Source organism: Solanum lycopersicum, chromosome 9 (genome assembly GCF_036512215.1).
Source record: "Solanum lycopersicum chromosome 9, SLM_r2.1".
NCBI lineage: Eukaryota > Viridiplantae > Streptophyta > Magnoliopsida > Solanales > Solanaceae > Solanum > Solanum lycopersicum.
In genome coordinates this window covers 24,544,708-24,561,824 of record NC_090808.1, presented here as the reverse complement: position 1 = coordinate 24,561,824, position 17,117 = coordinate 24,544,708, and the positions used below count along the sequence as shown (strand labels likewise).

At 33.0% G+C, this 17,117-nt stretch overlaps 1 protein-coding gene across 1 annotated transcript; it reads left to right on the top strand.

Annotated features, from left to right (window-relative positions):
* The first annotated feature begins 12,123 nt into the window (after positions 1–12,123).
* On the top strand, positions 12,124–14,128 carry LOC138338440 (uncharacterized mitochondrial protein AtMg00810-like). The gene is made up of 3 exons (XM_069289404.1): positions 12,124–12,519; positions 13,064–13,180; positions 13,409–14,128. The coding sequence occupies exons 1-3, from the start codon at positions 12,124–12,126 to the stop codon at positions 14,126–14,128; spliced, it is 1,233 nt and encodes a 410-aa protein (XP_069145505.1).
* Positions 14,129–17,117: the final 2,989 nt, after the last annotated feature.

Genomic DNA, 17,117 nt, shown 5'->3' with positions numbered 1-17,117 from the left:
TTTTTGGGTATGTAGCAATAATTAATGGAAAATGAAAGGACGATGAAAAGAGAAGAACTTGAAAAGTTGGGAACTTGAAAAGTCCTCTTATACTTTAATAAAAGACATTTCTCCCTCATCGGTGGTGGAAAGAAAATAAAAGAGTTTAAATAAAGAAACACTCCTATTAATTGTTAAAAGGTTTGGAAAGAGGGACCCCCTTCGCACCATCGTCGCTCGCTCGGCTCGGCTTTGGCTTTGGCTTTGGAAAATGATCGATCGAGAGATCTTCTTTGAACAAAGTTTGTTTTAATTATTTACTTATTTAATTATTTAATTAAATTAAATGGACAAAATGTTTCAATTAATTAGTCAATAACAGAATCATTTTTCAATTATTTATTTGAGATTAGCCGAAATGTTTCATCTTTTTTTATTGATTAGCACGATCCAACTCGGATCCGCGTTACCCCTTTTAGTTTAAAATACTTGCCGTTTTTATTTAATTTCCCACCATTTGGAAATGACTATCTAAAAGGTTGCAACTTTCAGGAACAGTCAGGACAGTTTGAAAGGTTGCAGAGTTTCATTAATGGTCGTATGGATTCTAAAAGGGTTGCAACTTTTCGGGACCTGTTCCTCTTGCCTATAAATATCATATATTCTTTAGTATTTTTCTTGCGAACTTTTCTGATTTCTTCTTCTTCTTCTTCTGCACAAAATTTTCTTTGTGTACTTTAATGCTCTTGATTGGTTCGCTGACATCGGAGTTTTTGGTATCTATACGCTGGTGATTGAGATCATTCTGTCTTGGGAGGACATATTTCAAGTGAAACCTCATATACTAGAGGGGAATAATTTCCTTAAGGGGACACTGTGAACTCATTGGGCTTGATCTTTTTCTATTCTAATTTTCCAGATTCTAGTATGTTTAAAGATTTTAGTTTCTTGTGAATTGGTTTTTTTCATCTCTCTTACTGATTCATTAAACTTTGATAACTTCATATTTCTGCAAAAATTTTGTTGGAATTGTAATTTTATTTTCTAACACAGATTGATAACAATTTTAGGAAATTATTATATTTTAATGTATGTTTCTCGTGGAGAGAAAACCCTTCATGGTTTTATACTCCTTTAAGTATGCAATTTTGAGTTATTACTTACTAAACTATCGATTTTTTATTATTATAAATGGAAAACAACAATGTTACAGTGGTTGTTGATGCACCAACCCGAACTGTTGTACCACAAGCAGAAAAATTGGGTAAATTCTCTGGTGTGAATTTCAAAGGATGGAAGCAACGGGTACTTTTCTTGCTTACCACTCTTAATCTGCACAAATTTACCAACGAAGAAACTCCAGTGCCTGCTGCTGAAATGCCAGACAGAGAAAAATTCATGATTATTGAAGCAGGGAAACATACAGACTTCCTATGTAAGTTCTATTTTCTGAGTGTTTTAGAGGATGACTTATATAATGTCTATAGTGCACCGACAACTTCAAGAAAGTTGTGGGATGAACTTGTGAAGAAATATAAGAGAGAAGATGCATGGTTGAAAAAGTTTGCGGTAGCAAAATTTTTAGACTATAAAATGTAGGTAGTAAAACTGTTAGATCACAAGTGCATGAACTTCAACTTATTTTTCATGATCTAATTGTTGAATATATGGTAGTAAATCAAGCTTTTCAAGTGGCTGCAATAATCGTGAAGTTACCTCTTTTGCAGAACGACTTCAAGAATTATCTAAAACATAAGCGTAAGGAAATGAATCTTGAAGATCTGGTAATTTGACTCAAGATTGAGGAAATAATAAAACAGTCAAAAAGAAGTCTCGTAAGAGTTCGATAATAATTGGAGTTAATATTGTTGAAGAAGCTCCTACCAAATACAAAAAGAGAAAAAGTCCAATGGACAAAAGTCAGAACATGCCAAGAAGAAATTTAAAGGCAACTGTTACAATTGAGGTAAGGCTAGTCATAAGTCTTCTTACTGTTGTGCTCCAAGAAAGGACAAAGACAACAAAGGAAAAGGCAAAAGTCAAGAAAACATCGTGGAAAAGATGGAAGATGCAGATGACTTGTGTGAAATAATATCAGAGTATAACTAAGTTAAAAATCTCAAGGAGTGATTTCTCGACTCAGGTACCACTCGACATATTTTCTCTACGAAAGAAGACTTTGCAAGATACACTCGTGATGAGTACAACAGAGATTTGTTCATGGGAAACACAACAATAGCAAGGATTGCAGGAACTAGAAAGTTAATGTTGAAAATAACATCTGGAAAGGTGTCGACTTTGAACAGTGTTTTGCAGGTCCCTACTATTAGGAAGAATTTAGTTTTTGCTGCACTAATATTTAAGAATGGGTTTAAATGTGTCCGAGTTAGTGATAACGTTGTAATAAGTAAGACTAAAATATTCATAAGAAAAGGCTACCTCAATGAGGGCCATTTTCAAAATGAATGTAATGGTTGTTGACTGTATTAATAAGAATTCTACTTCTTTTTACTTATTGGATTCAAATGATTTATGGCATGCCCGTTTGGGACAAGTAAATTACAATGTCTTGGAAAAATTGGTTACTTTAGAAATATTGCCTGATTTTAAATGCGATAAATTAAAATGTGACATTTTTGTGGAAAGTAAGTTTGTTAAACATCCTCACAAGTCTAATGAAAGAAATTCAAAACCTTTAGACTTAATTCATACAAATATATGCGATATGGAGTCGTCACCATCTCGTGTGGGAAAAAGTATTTTATAACTTTTATTGACAATTGCACTCGATTTTGATATGTGTATTTAAGGGTGAAGCAATTGATTAATTTAATAAATACAAAATGAAGTGGGGAACCAATTGAATCTAAAGATAAAAATGGTTTGAAGTGATAGGGTTGGAGCATACGAATTTTCTTTTGTAGAGATATGTTTGGAATATGCTACTATTCATCAAACTACTGCACCCTATACACCACATTCAAATGGTTTGGTGTAACAAAAGAATAGAACATTAAAGGAAATGATGACTGCCTTAATGATCAATTTTGGTTCACCGCGAAACCTTTGGAGGAACCCATCTTTATGGCTAATAAGATATTCAATAGGGTACCCCTTAGCAGAACAAAATAAATTCCGTATGAGTTGTGGAAAGGGATGAAACCCAAATTGAAATTGTCAGAGGGTGGAGGTGTCTAGCCAAGGTAGAGGTTCCTTTACCCAAAAGGATAAAAATTTGATCCAAAATGGTAGATTATGTATTTATTGGATATGTTGTGAACCATAAGGCCAATCGATTTTTGGTTCATAAATCTGATTATCTTGAGATTCATATTAATTTGATAATTGAGTCAGAAAACGTAGATTTCTTTGAACATAGTTATCGATATAAAACTGAATATGAGTCGACAAATGAAAGACCTAAATGGCCACGGGAAGAATCAACGGAAAATACACTACATAGTGAGGATCCTTGGTGTAGGACTCGCCAACGGAAAGTCACTTCTTTCGAACCAGATTTTATGGCACTGTTGCTTGATAATAAGCTTCAAACATTTAAAGCATCTATGTCTTTGTGTGAGTCAACTTATTGGAAAGAAGTTGTCAGTAGTGAGATCGAATGAATTTTAAGTAATCATACTTGGAAATTGACTAATCTTCCTCTAGGAAATAAACTTTTTTGGATCAAAGTGGATCTTTAAAACGAAACAGAAAGCTAATGGATCTATTGACAAATATAAGGCTAGACTTGTAGTCAAATGATAGAGACAAAAAGAAGGTGTGAACTTCTTTGACATATACTCTCCAGTAACAAGGATAATATCAACATAAGATGTTAATAGCACTACCAGCAGTGTATGATCTTAAAATCCACTAAATAGTGTAAAGATAATCTTCTTATAAGGAAAGTTGGAGAAAAAAATTTACATGGAACAACTTCAAAGGTTTGTAGTTCCTGGTAAAGAAGAGAAAGTGTGCAGACTTTTCAAGCCGCTTTATGGGCTCAAGAAAGCACTCAAACAACGAAATGCTAAATTTGATCAAACAATGTTGGTAAATGTACTCAAGATTAACGAATGTGATAAATGTGTTTACATCCAAATCATAAAGTCATTGTTTGTTTGTAAGTTGATGACATCTTAATAATGAGTAAAAGTATTGATGATATAAATGCTACTAAGCACATTTTGTCCACCAAGTTCGATATGAAGGACTTAGGAGTTGTTGACTTAATCTTAGGAATCAGGATTCTCAAAACTCCCCCGGGGCTAGAATTATCTCAATCTCATTATATTAAAAAAGTATTGGATAAGTTCAAGTACTTCAATTTCAATGTTCTCAAAACTCCAATTGAAAGATGAAAGTGACTCTCAATTGGAATATGATAAAGTGTTGGGAAGTTTGATGTATATTATGAATTGTAGGCGACCAGATATAGCATGTGCTATTAGCAAACTAAGTCGGTTTACTAGTAATTCGAATCAAACTCACTGGATGGCAATAAAAATGTGCGTTGGGGTATCTGAAACATAAACAACACTATTCTTTTCATTATAATAAATATCCTGTTGTGATTGAAGGATTTGTGATGTCAATTGGATCACCAGTTCAAATGAAGTAAAACCCACAAATGGTTATGTGTTTACACTTGGTGGAGGAGTTGGAAATCGTCTAAATAGACATGTATCGCTCACTCCACAATGGAATGTGAATTTATTGCTTTAGATAAGGCTGATGAAGAAACTGAATGGCTCCAAAATTCCTAGAGGATATCCCATTTTGACCCAAACCTGTGGAACATATTTACATACATTGCGATAGTCAAGCAGCAATAGGTAGAATAGGGAGCGTCATATACAACGGTAAGTCTCGTCATATAGACATAACGCCGTAAGACAAGTGCTCTCTAGTGGAATTATCACAATTGAATATGTGAAATCAAGCATAATGTGTCAGGTCCACTGACGAAAGGTCTAGTGAGAAAGGCATTTGAAAGATCATCTAAGGGAATGAGTTTACAGCTTAGAACAAGTCAGCATGACTTTAACTTTATCTAGAAGACTGAATATCCCAAGAGCTATATTCAAGGAGAACAACAAAGTTTTGACTGACGGTTCGACATTTTCAATTAACTCAATCCTTTCTCATAATGAAGACAATGTTTAAAAACAAGGTTAAGACTTTTAAGACTTGTTAATGAGTTAATAAAGCTTAAGGTTTTTAATGATTTGCTAAGTTTGGTAGATTTTACCAAATAGTGTGTCTACGAGATGACATAGTTAGAAATCATCTATGTGAGTGTGAAGTGTAAGCTTATTCAAAGAGAATTTATGTCAAAAGTTTATTCTCTATACATTCATGAAACCAAGAGGTGATCCTAAAACAAACACAACTGTAAGAACCATAACAATAAAGCGTTAATTGTGTGAATTATGATTATATAGGTATACACCAAAACTCGATGGTTCAAAGATATATCATCTACCGATTGACCGAGTATATCTGACATATGTTCACTACCGTAAGTCCAAGGGGAAACCTACTTATCTAAATGCAATTAATCCTTGCCTGTAAAGTACATATATGTCGTGCTTTCCTATGGTTAAATCATTCCCTATTAATGTGCGGAATGGTTGGGTATGTATCAAGAATTAATGAGAAATGAAGGGAAGATAAAAAGAGAGGAACTTGAAGAGTTGGAAACTTGAAAAGTCCTCTTATGATTTAATAGAAATGCATTTGTCCCTCATCGGTGGTGGAAAGAAAAATGGGAGAGTTTAAATATAGAAACACTCCTATTAATTGTTAAAAGGGTTGGAAAGAGGGATCCCCTCGCGTAATTGTTGTCGTCACTCGGCTCGGCTTCAGAAAATGATCGATCGAAAGGTTATTTTTTGGACAAAGTTTATTTTAATTATTTATTTAATTAATTAAATTAAATTAAATGCTCAAACATTTTCAATTAATTAGTTGATAACAGAAACATTTTCAATTATTTAGTTGATATTAATCAAAATGTTTCAACTTTTTAATTGATTAATCCGACCCGACTCGGATCTGCGCGACCCGTTCTATTTAAAATCTTTCCTGTTCTTATTTAAATTTCCCACCATTTGGAAATGAATGTTTTGAAAGGTTGCAACTTTAAAGAATAGTCAGCACCGTTTGAAAGGTTGCAAATTTTCATTAATGGTCATATGGATTTTGAAAGGGTTGCAACCTTTCAGAACCTGTTCCTCTTGCCTATAAATACCATTCATTCTTCAGAATTTTTATTTACGAATTTTTCTGATTTCTTCTTCTTCTTCATCTGCACAAAAGTTTCTTCGTGTACTTTACTACTGTTGAGTGGTTCGCTGGCATTAGAGTTTTTGGTATCAATACGTCATTGATTGAGATCATTCTATCATTTGAGCACATATTCCAAATCAAACCTCGGATTCTAGAGGGGAATAATTTCCTTATGGGACACTGTGAATTTAGTGGGCTTGATCTTTTTCTACAATAATTTTTCAAATTCTGGTACGTTTAGAGATTTTAGTTTCTTCTGAATTAATTTATGTTTATCTCTCTTACTGATTCATTAAGCTTTTCTAACTTCGTGTTTCTGCAGAGTTTTGTTAGAATCAATAATTTTATTTCGAATCACTGATTGGCAACATCTATATGTAGTAAGGGTTTGCTGAATTAAAAGATTTTCTCCCTTTCTCTAGATTATCTCTCTATTATCATATTTGTCTTCTTTTTCTATATTTTAATTGGCATCAGAGAAAAATTAACATTTCCGGGACTGTTTATTAAGAGCAAAATTAATACAGCAGGATCTTTTTCTGTTTAGTTTCCTTTCACATGGCTTCTAGTATCTCTCCTCTTTCACCCCTATCTTTAATGGAGAGAACTACCAAGTTTTGGCAAGTGAAGATGAAAACATACTTAAAGGGTCTTGGATTATGGATGTATGTTGAGGAAAAAAAATACTCCAGAACCTTTAAGAGCAAACCAAAACCTTCAGTAGATCAAAAGTCACGAAGAAGAGATCGAAATAGAATCATGAAAATTGTCAATCAGATCAGATTGTTAGGCGAAAAATTAGAAGAGCAAAGGGTTGTTCAGAAGGTGATGGTGACCCTTCCTGAAAAGTTTGAAGAAAGAAATTCCTCAATTGAAGATACTTGTTTATGTCTCGTGTCACATTGATTGAACTATCCAACGCTCTTCTAGCTGTGGGGAAAAGGGAAGCTTTTAGAGTGAAAAGTGTACAACTGAAATCGCTCTTGTGGCTGTTTAAATATCTAAAGCTCAATTTGATGGTAAATTAAAAAGGCAACCAAATGGAACACATGGTAAGGCGAAGAAGGAGCAATATAAAAACTGAGGGAGATATAGAAGATCCGAGTATCCACATTGTCCCTATCGTAAAAAGACCATATATATATACAAGTTTTATTGGTGTAGACCTGCAGTTCAGTGCAAGGTGTGAAAACAATTTGTTCATGTGGATAAGGTGTGCAAACCAAATCAAAACCACGTAGATCAAATTATTGAAAATGTTGAAGATCATGAAGAGACATTGTTTGCTGCTTCTATTGCTGGAGAATGCAATATTGCAGCGCAAGATCATGATGTGTGTCTTGTTGATAGTGGATTCACACATCAAATTAAAGCTTACTTGAATATTTTTGAATAGATAAAAAAAAATATTTCTCCAAAGTCAGACTTGGAGATGGCAGACTTGTAGATGCAAAGGGAAAAGGAGCAGTAGCTATTCAAACTCCCTAAGGTATAGAGTTTATATTTGATGTATTATTTGTTCCTAAAATTAGCCAAAGTCTTCTCTCTGTTGGCCAATTGCTTGATAAAAATTAATTTAAAGATAAAACATGTGAAATCATGGACCCAACTGGCTTAAAAATTGCTCTCAGTTAAAATGAACAACAAAAGATTCTGTCTTGATTGGAAACATACTTAGATTGGAGTTTATGTCGACATACAAGATGAACTTACCTTTGGCATAAAAGGCTTGGTCAAAACAATTATTGATGCAAAATAAGGAACACGTGGCAGGTATGCCTTCCATAAATAAACCTTTAATATATGTGAAGCTAAGTCAATCACCAATTCAAAACAATTAACCCTGGAGAGGTACTAAAAGAGCTCAAACTAATACATAATGATGTGTGTGAACATATGAGAACTCCTTCTTATAACAACAATTAATATTTTCTTTTATTCATTAAGACCTTCAGAGGTTTTGTTGGGTTTACTTTTTGAAACATAAATCTGAAGTATTTGTGGTGTTTCAAAGATTTAAAATAATTGTTGAAAACCAATGTGGCTCTTTGATAATCTTAAGGTCAGATAATAAGACAAGTTCACTTTCGATCAATTCAAGGATTTTCATCAGAAAGTAGGAGTTCATCATCGACTGTAAATCATCAACTTACAGTCACTTACACACCAGAATAAAATTATGTAAGCCTAAGGTGCTATGGGCTGAAGCTGTCAATACCACGGTCTATCTTCAGAAAGATTGCCGATGAGAGAAGTTGAAGAAAAGAATCCATATGAAGCATGGATTGGAACTACCCATCGTTGCTCATCTTAAAGTATTTGGTTGTATATTTTACTCTTATATTGCTGACATTAAAAGGGATAAACTTGATCAAAGAGTTGATGTTGTCATATTTGTGGGATGCAACAACACTTCTAAATTCTATAGGGTTTTAAATCCTATTTCACAATAAATACATATAAGTGGAAGAACAAAGTGCCCAAAAAGAAGCGATTCTAGATGAAGAGTAGGAATCTGATGGTTTTGTAGTAGAGGTACCATATTCATTATATATATATATATATATATATATATATATATATATATATATATATAGAAGATGCAGTATCACTATGTTGGATCCAACAAATGTAGACAATGAATTGGAAATTCCCAAATGGAGGGCTTCCCTAGAGGAGGAGTCCAATATGATTAACAAGAATAAAACACGTGTACTGTTGAAGGAGTTCAAGATTAAGTTGAATTTAAATGGAACACTCAACAAGTACAAAACAAGGCTTGTTGCGAAGGTGTACGTGCACCAATATGGAATTTATTTTCATGAAACCTTTGCACTAGGGGCAAAGTTCAATACCATCAGATTTCTACTGGCAGTTGCAGCACACCCCAAGTGGCAATCATTTCAATTGGATGTTAAGTTTGCCTTCCTTAATGGGTATCTTGAAGAGAAAATTTATGTAGAGCAGCCTCAAGGTGTTAGAGGAACCTAGGGCCTGGTATGCACAAATTGATAACTACTTACTGAATTTGGGGTTTGGCAGAAGTTACAATGAATAAACCTTGTCTATTAGACTTTAAAATGAAGATTTTATCCTTGTTTCTCTTTATGTTGATGATCCATTGCTGATTGGTAACAACACATAATCTATCACGGACTTCAGGGAGCAAATAAAGAAAGTCTTTGAAATGAATGATTTGGGGAAAGTGACTTATTTCTTGGAAAGGAGGTTAATCAATCTTCTCAAGGAATATTTCTTGGGGTTTCATCCAAGCAAAGCAATTGAAGTCTATGAAATTGTTGGGGTTTACTGATAGTGACTGAATCGGGTCACAAGGCGACATGAAAATTACTTCATATTGTTTCACTCTCGAATAAGGTGTTATTTGCTGGTGTATAAAGAAGCAAGTGTATGTGTCTCAATGAACAACTAAAGCAAAGTACGTTGATGCCTCCGATGTTGTTAATCAAATTTTATCATTGAGAGAAATCTTGATTGAATTGGTGTTTCATCCAAGCAAAGCAACTGCAGTCCTTTGTGTTAAAAAAATGTTGTTGCCATTGTATAGAATCCATTATTTCATGGAAAGACTAAACACATTAAACTTAAATGCCATTCCATTCAAGAAGTTGAAAGGGAAAATGAAGTTCATATTTTGCATTATCGTTGTGAAGATCAACTAGCTCATAATTTTAGAAAAGCGCTACAGAAATAAAGATTTGAGTTTCTTAGAGCGAAGCATAAAACATCTAGCAGCACTTGCATCAAAGAGGAGTGATGAAGGATGTTGTTTTTTTGAATGTGATTTTAAGTTTTTTAATGTTAGTACTTTTATCTGGATATTTTTGTTATAACTATTGAATTATGTGTACTGCAAAGTGTTGGAGTTAATGCATCAATGTTTAGTCCTCCGAAATTATCTCTTAGTTTTTAAGAAGTCTCCTTAGAATTTCGTATTACATGTATCTAGTAAATCGTGATACATGTATTTAGTTATTTGTGAAAGACTTTTTGTTTTCTATTTTGAGTAGTATAAATAGTGATGTAGTTGATGATTATAATCATCTCAAGTGGCCTTAAGTAGACTAAAATAAACTTGAGCATTCTCTAAAGATATTATTTTCTTCCATATTTCCTACAAATTGGTATCAAGAGCAGGTTTGGGGTTAGGTGAAGAAAAAAATATGAGATCCAAAATAAATGAAGGTGTTGATTCTACAGTTGTTCTTACTCCATTTTTTGATGGAACAGATTTTGAATGCTCGAAAATAAGAATGAAAACACATTTGAAAGATGAAGTTTTGTGGACTATTGTTGCAAATGAATTTTAAGAGTCAGACAACGATGGTGATCTTACAACAGCAGAGATGAAAAATCTTAAGGCTAAGTATCGTCAGGATGCAAAAGCTTGAGCAAAATCCAAATGGGAGTCTCAAGAGCATATTTTGCCAAAATTGCTACTTGTGAGACTGCAAAGGAAGCTTGAGATTTTCTGGAAACTGAGGTGTATGGTGACAAAAAGGTACGCACAATAAATCTTCAAACTCTTAGAAGAGAGTTTCAAAATTTAAAGATGATAGAATCTGAAAAAATTGATGGCTATTGCACAAGAGTCATGAATATTGTAATGAAATGAGAAATCATAGTGATACAATTTCTAACCAACAAGTTATGGAAAAGATTCTAATTAGTGTCACAGAAAAGTATGAGTACATCGTTGCTATCACTGAGGAGACGAAATATTTTTCTAAGCTTTCCATCAAAGAGCTAGTGTGATCATTTCGTGCACACGATAAGCGAAGATTTTTTTGTGAAGATCAACCCAAAGAGACGGCTTTCCAGTCTAAATTAAATGAGAATTCTCAAAATTTCTCAAAAAATCATCAGAAGAAGAATCTCAAGCCAAAAAAGAAGCAGGATCATGATGGTTCTTCCAAAAAGGTTGAAGAAAAATGTGAGAAAAACTCTAGTTTTTTTTGTAAAGTTTGCAAAAAGACTAATCACAATGCAGAAAAATATTGGCACAAAGGCAAGCCCCAATGTAACTTTTGTAAAAAGTTTGGCCACATTGAAAAGGATTGCTGGCACAAGAAACGAGAGCAAGCAGTTTTTTTGTGAAAAATAGGAGGAAGAAATGGAAGAAAAAATTTTCTTTTCTTCTAAATCTGATGCTTCAACAAAAAGCGATGAATGGTATGTTGATAGTGGTTGTAGTAATCATATGACTGGGGATGAAAAGGCTTTCCTCTCAATTAATAATAGCATCACCCCTAAAGTGAAGATGGGGAATGGATCCTTAGTTGATGTGAAAGGTAAATGTACTATTTTGATCAACATGAAAGAAAGCGGTAAGCAAATTCATGATATTCTTTATGTTCTTGACTTAGAAAAAAAATTCCTTAGTGTTGGTCAACTCATGGAAAATAGTTATTCTCTTGTGTTTAGAGATAATTATTGCAGCATTTATGATAAAATTGAGCAAAATCAAGTCTTTGTTGAAGTAAAGACGAAAAAAAGAAACTTCCCTTTGCAATTTCATTACAATGCATTAAAAAATGAAATTGTAGATTATTCATGGCTTTGACACAAAAGATTTTGTCACTTGAATTTTCATGGTTTAAAGCTTCTCAAGCAAAAGGACATGGTGCAAGCCTTCCTGAAATACATACTGAGGTGGATACATGTGAAAGTTGTATAATTGGATAACAACACAGGAAGTATTTTCCAAAATGGGTGTCTTGGAGAGCAAGTGTACTTTTGGAACTAATTCATACCGACATTTGTGGATCAATGAAGACTCCATCTCTTGGAAGTCAAAGGTATTTTTTAATCTTTATTGATAATTTATCAAGAATGACTTGGGGTTATTTCTTGAATGAAAAGTCAGAAACATTTGTTACATTCAAGAAATTTAAAGCCCTTGTTGAGATGCAAAAAGATTGGAGCATCAAAACCATTCGCAGTGATCGAGGAGGTGAGTACACAAGTCGAGAATTTGAAGAATATTACAAAAATAAAGGCATTCAGAAGCAACTTCCAGCAGGATATACTCCTCCAAAAAATGGTGTATCTGAAAGAAGGAATAGAAATTTTTTTAAAATGGCCATTACTATGGTGAATGAGAAAGGGCTGCCAAAATATTTTTGGGCAGAAGCAGTGCATATAGCAGTTCACAACCTTATTAGGTGTCCAACAAAGGCACTAAAGGACAAGACACCAGTTAAAGCTTGGAGTGGAATTAAACCTTCTGTAAGTCATTTAAAATTTTTTGGGTATATTTGTTATGCTCATCTACCTGCTAAGAAAAGAACAAAATTAGATGAAAAAAGTAAAAAATGTGTATTTCTTGGTTATAGTGATGTGACAAAAGGATATAGGTTTCTCGATGTCAAAACTAACAAACTTGTTGTTAGTAGAGATGCCATTTTTTATAAAAAAACAACATGGAATTGGGAGGAAAAAAAGATACAGAATACTGCTATTATATCTTCAAATCAAGAAGAGGATGAAAAAGATGAAGATATCTCTCAAGGGGGAGAAATCCCAGATTCTAAATGATGAAGAACCGCCTCCAAGAGGAACAAAAATGTTGAGTGACATTTATCAAAGATATAATTTTGCCGGTGTTGAGCCATAAAATTATGAAGAAACAATAAAACATGATGTTTGGAAGAAAGCCATGGAAGAAGAAATTTGAATGATTGAAAAATACAATACTTGGGAGCTTGTAGCTATTCCTAGAGTAAGAAAGTTGTAAGTCTAAAATGGAATTTATAAAATCAAACTTAATCAGGAAGGAGATATTCAAAATCACAAAGCAAGGTTGGTTGCTAGAGGCTTCACACAAAAACCAGGTATTGATTTTTATGAAACTTTCTCTCCAGTTGCTCGTCTTGCGATAATTAGAAGTGTAATTGTTGTTGCTGCACAAAAGAAATGGAAGATATTTCAACTTGAAATCAACATTTCTGAATGGAAAACTTGATGATGAGATTTATGTTGAGAAACCTCAAGGATTTTTTGTTCAAGGGGGAGAAGAAAAGGTGTACATGCTAAAAAAGCTCTTTACAGGCTGAAGCAAGATCCAAGAGTCTGGTACAATGAAATTAATACATGCTTTCTGAAAAATAATTTTTAGAGAAGTAAAAGTGAAGCCACATTGCATGTGAAGAAAGAACATGGCAACACTATCATTGTTTGTCTCCATGTGGATGATTTGCTCTTTACAGGAAATGATGTAAAGATGATGCAAAATTTCAAACAAGATATGTTGGAAGCTTATGAAATGAGTGATCTTGGGTTGCTAAATTATTTATTTGGCATCGAAGTTTCTCAAGTGAAAGAAGGAATTTTCATTTCTCATAAGAAGTATACTAAAAGTATTCTTCAAAAATTCAAAATGATGGATTGCAGGTCTGTGGACATACCGATAGCGATAAATGAGAAGTTTAGAAAAGATGATGGAGAAAAGAAAGTTAATAGCTCACTTTATAGGAATATGATTGGAAGTTTGCTATATCTTACTTCAACAAGGGAAGATATTATGTTTGCTGCTAGTCTATTATCCAGGTTCATGCAAGAACCAAGCCAAGTGCATTTTGGAGCTGCAAAGCGTGTTTTACGCTACTTTCAAGGAACAATGGATTATGGGATAACGTACAAATTTGGTGGATATTTGAACTTAATTGGTTATTTTGATAGTGATTGTTCTGGAAGTATAGATGACATGAAGAGTACTTCTGGTTATGTTTTCTTATTTGGATCAAGTATTTGTTCTTGGTTATCAAAAAAGAAAAGTGTTGTTGCTCAATTCACTGCCGAAGCAAAATATGTTTCAGCATCCAAGGCTACTTCTTAAGCTATTTGGCTTAGGAGAATATTTGAAGACATTGGTGAAAAACAAAAAAAAGGGTCTGTTCTATATTGTGATAATAAATCAGCAGTTTGAATTGCCAAGAATCCAGCCAACCATGAAAGATCAAAGCATATTTTCATCAAGTATCATTTTATCCGAGAAGCACAAGAGAAAGGCGAAATTCAGTTGCATTATTGTCAGACAGGAGAACAACTTGCTAACATCTTCACCAAAGAACTTCCTAGAGAAAATATTTGCTATCTTCAAGAACGCATTAAAGTTATCAAGCAAATGCATTAAGGGGGACTATTGGAATTAATGCATCAATGTTTAGTCTTCCGAAATTGTCTCTTACTTTTTCAAGAAGTCTCTTTAGAATTTCATAGTACATGTATCTAGTAAATTGTATGTATTTAGTTATTTGTGCAAGACTTTTTGTTTTCTATTTTGAGTACTATAAATAGTGATGTAGTTGATGATTATAATCATCTCAAGTGGCCTTAAGTAGCCTATAATAAACTTGAACATTCTTTAAAGATATTATATTCCATATATATTTCCTACACAAAGTTCTAGAATGTAGAATATATTGTAATATATGGTGGAGCTTGATTTAGGCACAAAACAGGGAGTCAATTTCCAGAATATCAGGGATTCCACAACATTTTATGTCTCTATATGTAGTAATCTTTTGCTGAATAAAAAACATGTTCCTTGATCTCGAATTATATTTTCGTTATCAAATTTGTCTTGTCTTTTTCTCCTTTAGAGAAGTTTTGACGATATTTGGAATCTTGATGATATCAATTTTTGTTTCTTTTACATTTTGTTCTTACTAGCTCAAGTAATATACTCTGTTAGTATACGTAATCTTTTACACTATTAAGTCACTTATATCATTGCAAGATATAACTTTTTTTTAAAGGTTGGGAGATTACATTTAGATGATGATTTTTTTAAAACCTAAAGGCCCAGTACAATGATTTCAAATTGCACAGATCTGTTTAAAGACCACTTGCACTACTACAAAAGATAGATTTCATGACAATAGATTTTTATTAGTTGAATTGCATACATCGAAGATTGTTCACAAGGGAGAGATTGGTTAAGATCGATGACTATATGTACCAGGATACATCATGATTGTTATGTGGTGACCCTTCTGAAAATAAAGAACATTTGTATTCACAAACTTGTCTTCAAACGATAGGAATTTGATCGACGGAATGTATCAAATTATATAGAGTAATTATATAGATTTGGATCAGGATGAGACTAGTTTTATGAGATGCCCTAGATGTTTTTCAATAAAATGTGTTTGTTTGAACAAGAAATAAATTATCCAATAATTTTTCTTATCTTACCTTTTCATAGTATCTCTAGGTTGTTGTATCCTACTTATTCTGTTTGTAGGTTTTCCTGTAGACCTATCGATACGTTGTATTAAAAAAATTGTAGGTCAAACTTATCTCTGTGGAAACTAAGTCGGCTTTATAAGGGAAAATCTTACCCCCATTTGTCCATCAATATGAAAACAATTTGCCTCTGCAAATAAGGAAAAAAATAATGAAGGGAAGTTTTCCTTTTCATTACTTTGACTTTAGCCATTACCACAATATGTCCCTCAAAACCTCAAAACAATTTTCTATGTTTTGGAAGGTTAGGTAGCACAACTCAGCACATTTAAAATTTTTTTTTGTATTACACTGATGGTTAAAAATTTTCAGATTAAAGCAATGTTGATATGTTTATCTCTTTAACTGTTGAAAAAAAACCATAATACAAACATTTCATTATTTTGGTGAAGTAAAAGGTACAAGAATCTTTAGGATTATTGTAAGGACAATTTTCAGGTGTGAAATTAATCGCTTTGCCAAAAATTCTGTAGTTTCTTTTTCTTGATTAGTTATATGTATATGAATGTGTTTCCCTTTTGGTTAAATACTAGACATAGATGCGTATCACCATAGTTTGATTCATCTAAAAGGTTTCTTTCACTATGCTTTGTGATTATTAGGTTTTACCCCATTTGTGCTGATATTTTACGATAATTTTCTTTAACATGCTTTTATTTCTTGAAAATTGATTTATAGAGATAGGAATGTTATGAAAAAGTAAGATTCATTTTGGATTTATTTTTTGATTTGTTGTCACAGTTTTGCAAATATTTTTTGTGCTTTGTCATGCTTATCCTTAAGTTGATGGTCTATTGAATTTTTTTAATAGAGATATATATTACTAGTTCTCTAAAAACAAAAAGTAAGATCTTTTATGACTTCCCTTTTTTGATTTGTTATTATTGTTATGTAAATCTTCCCTTTTTGGATCTTCATTGATATGGTTGTCCTTGACCGAGGGTCTATTGTGAATAGCTCTCTACCTCCCAAGGTTGGGTTGAGGTCTATGTACAATCTATCCTCCCCAAAACTTATTTATGAGATTGCACTGAGTATGTTTTTCCTTGAGCCCAGGGTCTATTGAAAATAGTCTCTCTACCTCCCAAGGTAGGAGTGAGGTCTATGTACACTCTACCATCCCAAATATTACTTGTGGAATTACACAGATATTCTCTTTTTCGATCTTCTTTAATAGGTTTTTCCTTGACCTGAAGGTCTATTGAAAACAACCTCTCTACCTCCAAAGGTAGGGGTAGGTCTACGTACACTATACTATCCCCAGACCTTACTTGTCGAATTGCACTTGATATATTGTTTGTTCTACAAATCTTCTATTCAAATGAACATTGATTTGCAGACAATAAGAAAATGATTGATTTGTATATTGGTTTTGAGGTAGATTCTAAAGATATGCAAAGTGATACTCATCAACTTGAATATCATGAGATTCGCCTTGTTTATATTATCTTACGAGAGAGAGAAATTATGTCAAGGACAATTATTTGACATGCTTTCCGTTGTTGAAAGTTAATACTCAGAGGATTCAGTATTTCTCAAAAAAAAAAGGAAAAAAATTGTATGCCTTTCCTTTTGAT

Coding starts and splice junctions, on each gene's coding strand:
- LOC138338440 (XM_069289404.1), top strand. CDS start 12,124: ATGACTTGGGGTTATTTCTTGAATGAAAAGTCAGAAACATTTGTTACA. Junction 12,520..13,063: donor GGAGTGGAATTAAACCTTCT/GTAAGTCATTTA, acceptor AAACTTAATCAG/GAAGGAGATATTCAAAATCA. Junction 13,181..13,408: donor GTCTTGCGATAATTAGAAGT/GTAATTGTTGTT, acceptor AATAATTTTTAG/AGAAGTAAAAGTGAAGCCAC.